We start from the raw sequence: 1,190 nt of genomic DNA on the forward strand, positions 1-1,190 counted from the left end.
AGGTCTTTGAGACGAATCCAATGTCTTGTTTTCTCTGCTGACAACCACTGAAACATTGTTGGTGTTGAAGAGAGCGAAGCATGATTAAAATGATCAGATATTGCCACAAAAAAATGGGGTGTTGTTTCTGGATCTTACCATAAGTGTAACTGTTTGCATCACATGCACTGTCAGCAACAGCTGAAGATATAATGTAAACATCTACCAAAATAACACCCGTGAACTCTTGGCAAACCATATTGAAGAACGAGCCATTTTTTTGTTAACAGTGTACCTGCTACAATCAGTAAATATGATTTAACTTACTGGTCCAGTGCAGGTTTAATGCGACCTTCAACATGGGCCCTCGCTGCCTGCTCTACAAAAGTATGCTGGCTCTCCATGTCAGGAAGAAACCCTGCACAGCCCAGGGGACACAGTAATGGCGAGGCTTCCTGAACAGCCTGCTGGGCTTCCTCCAAGTTTTCTGCAGCTTTGATCTGTGACAATGATAACAATAATATGTGAGCATGTTTGACAAAATAATATCCAGAAAAATAATTGTGCTACCTACTTTCTCAAGGTGCTGGCGCAGTTCCCAGTCACCAACTTCTTCCAATGACACTGGGCCTGTTTGTTGCCCACACAACAGGGAATACAGTCTTGTCGAGAAAAAAGAGGGCTGTACTCCTCCTTGGAGAAGGGCCAAGGACAGCATTTGCCCAATTATTTTATAATCCCCAAACTGTAGACCTGCAACATAAAGACAAAATTAATAATAATAACCTCCAATTACAGAAGTGATGCTCACTGAAGAAAGGAAATAATGGTTTCTATTTCATGTAATAACTACATGTTTAAACATTTAGTCTTTTCAATACATGGTTACATACCCCGGGATACAAGGGAAAGATTTTTCCTGTCCTCAGGCCCTTCGAAGTATCGGCTGTCTCGCAGCGCTGCTACAAGGAGCCGCAAGAACTCGCGGCTGGGACCACCATCATCTACAGCCCCCTCGCTTTCTCCCTCGACATCCACAAATGTTACTGTCAGTTGATGAAGGGGGTTGAAGCGTGTACGTCGAAAAGCTCTAAAAGAACCTTCCATTATGAACTCTCTGCACACATGAAGAGAGTTGTGGATCGGCGCAGAACCACTCTGAAGACCTTTTTGTAGGTCTTCAAGGACAGTCCTTAAACCAGAATCAGGAG

General features: G+C 43.4%; 1 protein-coding gene across 1 annotated transcript in view; it reads right to left on the reverse strand.

The window, feature by feature from the left end:
• Positions 1 to 306: 306 nt before the first annotated feature.
• LOC106535614 (uncharacterized) overlaps positions 307 to 1,190 on the reverse strand; it is a gene marked incomplete at both ends in the record, with an annotated part of 2,565 nt that continues 1,681 nt past the window's right edge. The window contains 3 exon segments of the mRNA XM_014032665.1: positions 307 to 479; positions 554 to 732; positions 873 to 1,190. Of these exon segments, the coding sequence (XP_013888119.1) occupies positions 307 to 479; positions 554 to 732; positions 873 to 1,190 (670 nt within the window).

Source organism: Austrofundulus limnaeus, unplaced genomic scaffold (assembly GCF_001266775.1).
Source record: "Austrofundulus limnaeus strain Quisiro unplaced genomic scaffold, Austrofundulus_limnaeus-1.0 Scaffold1507, whole genome shotgun sequence".
Lineage (NCBI taxonomy): Eukaryota > Metazoa > Chordata > Actinopteri > Cyprinodontiformes > Rivulidae > Austrofundulus > Austrofundulus limnaeus.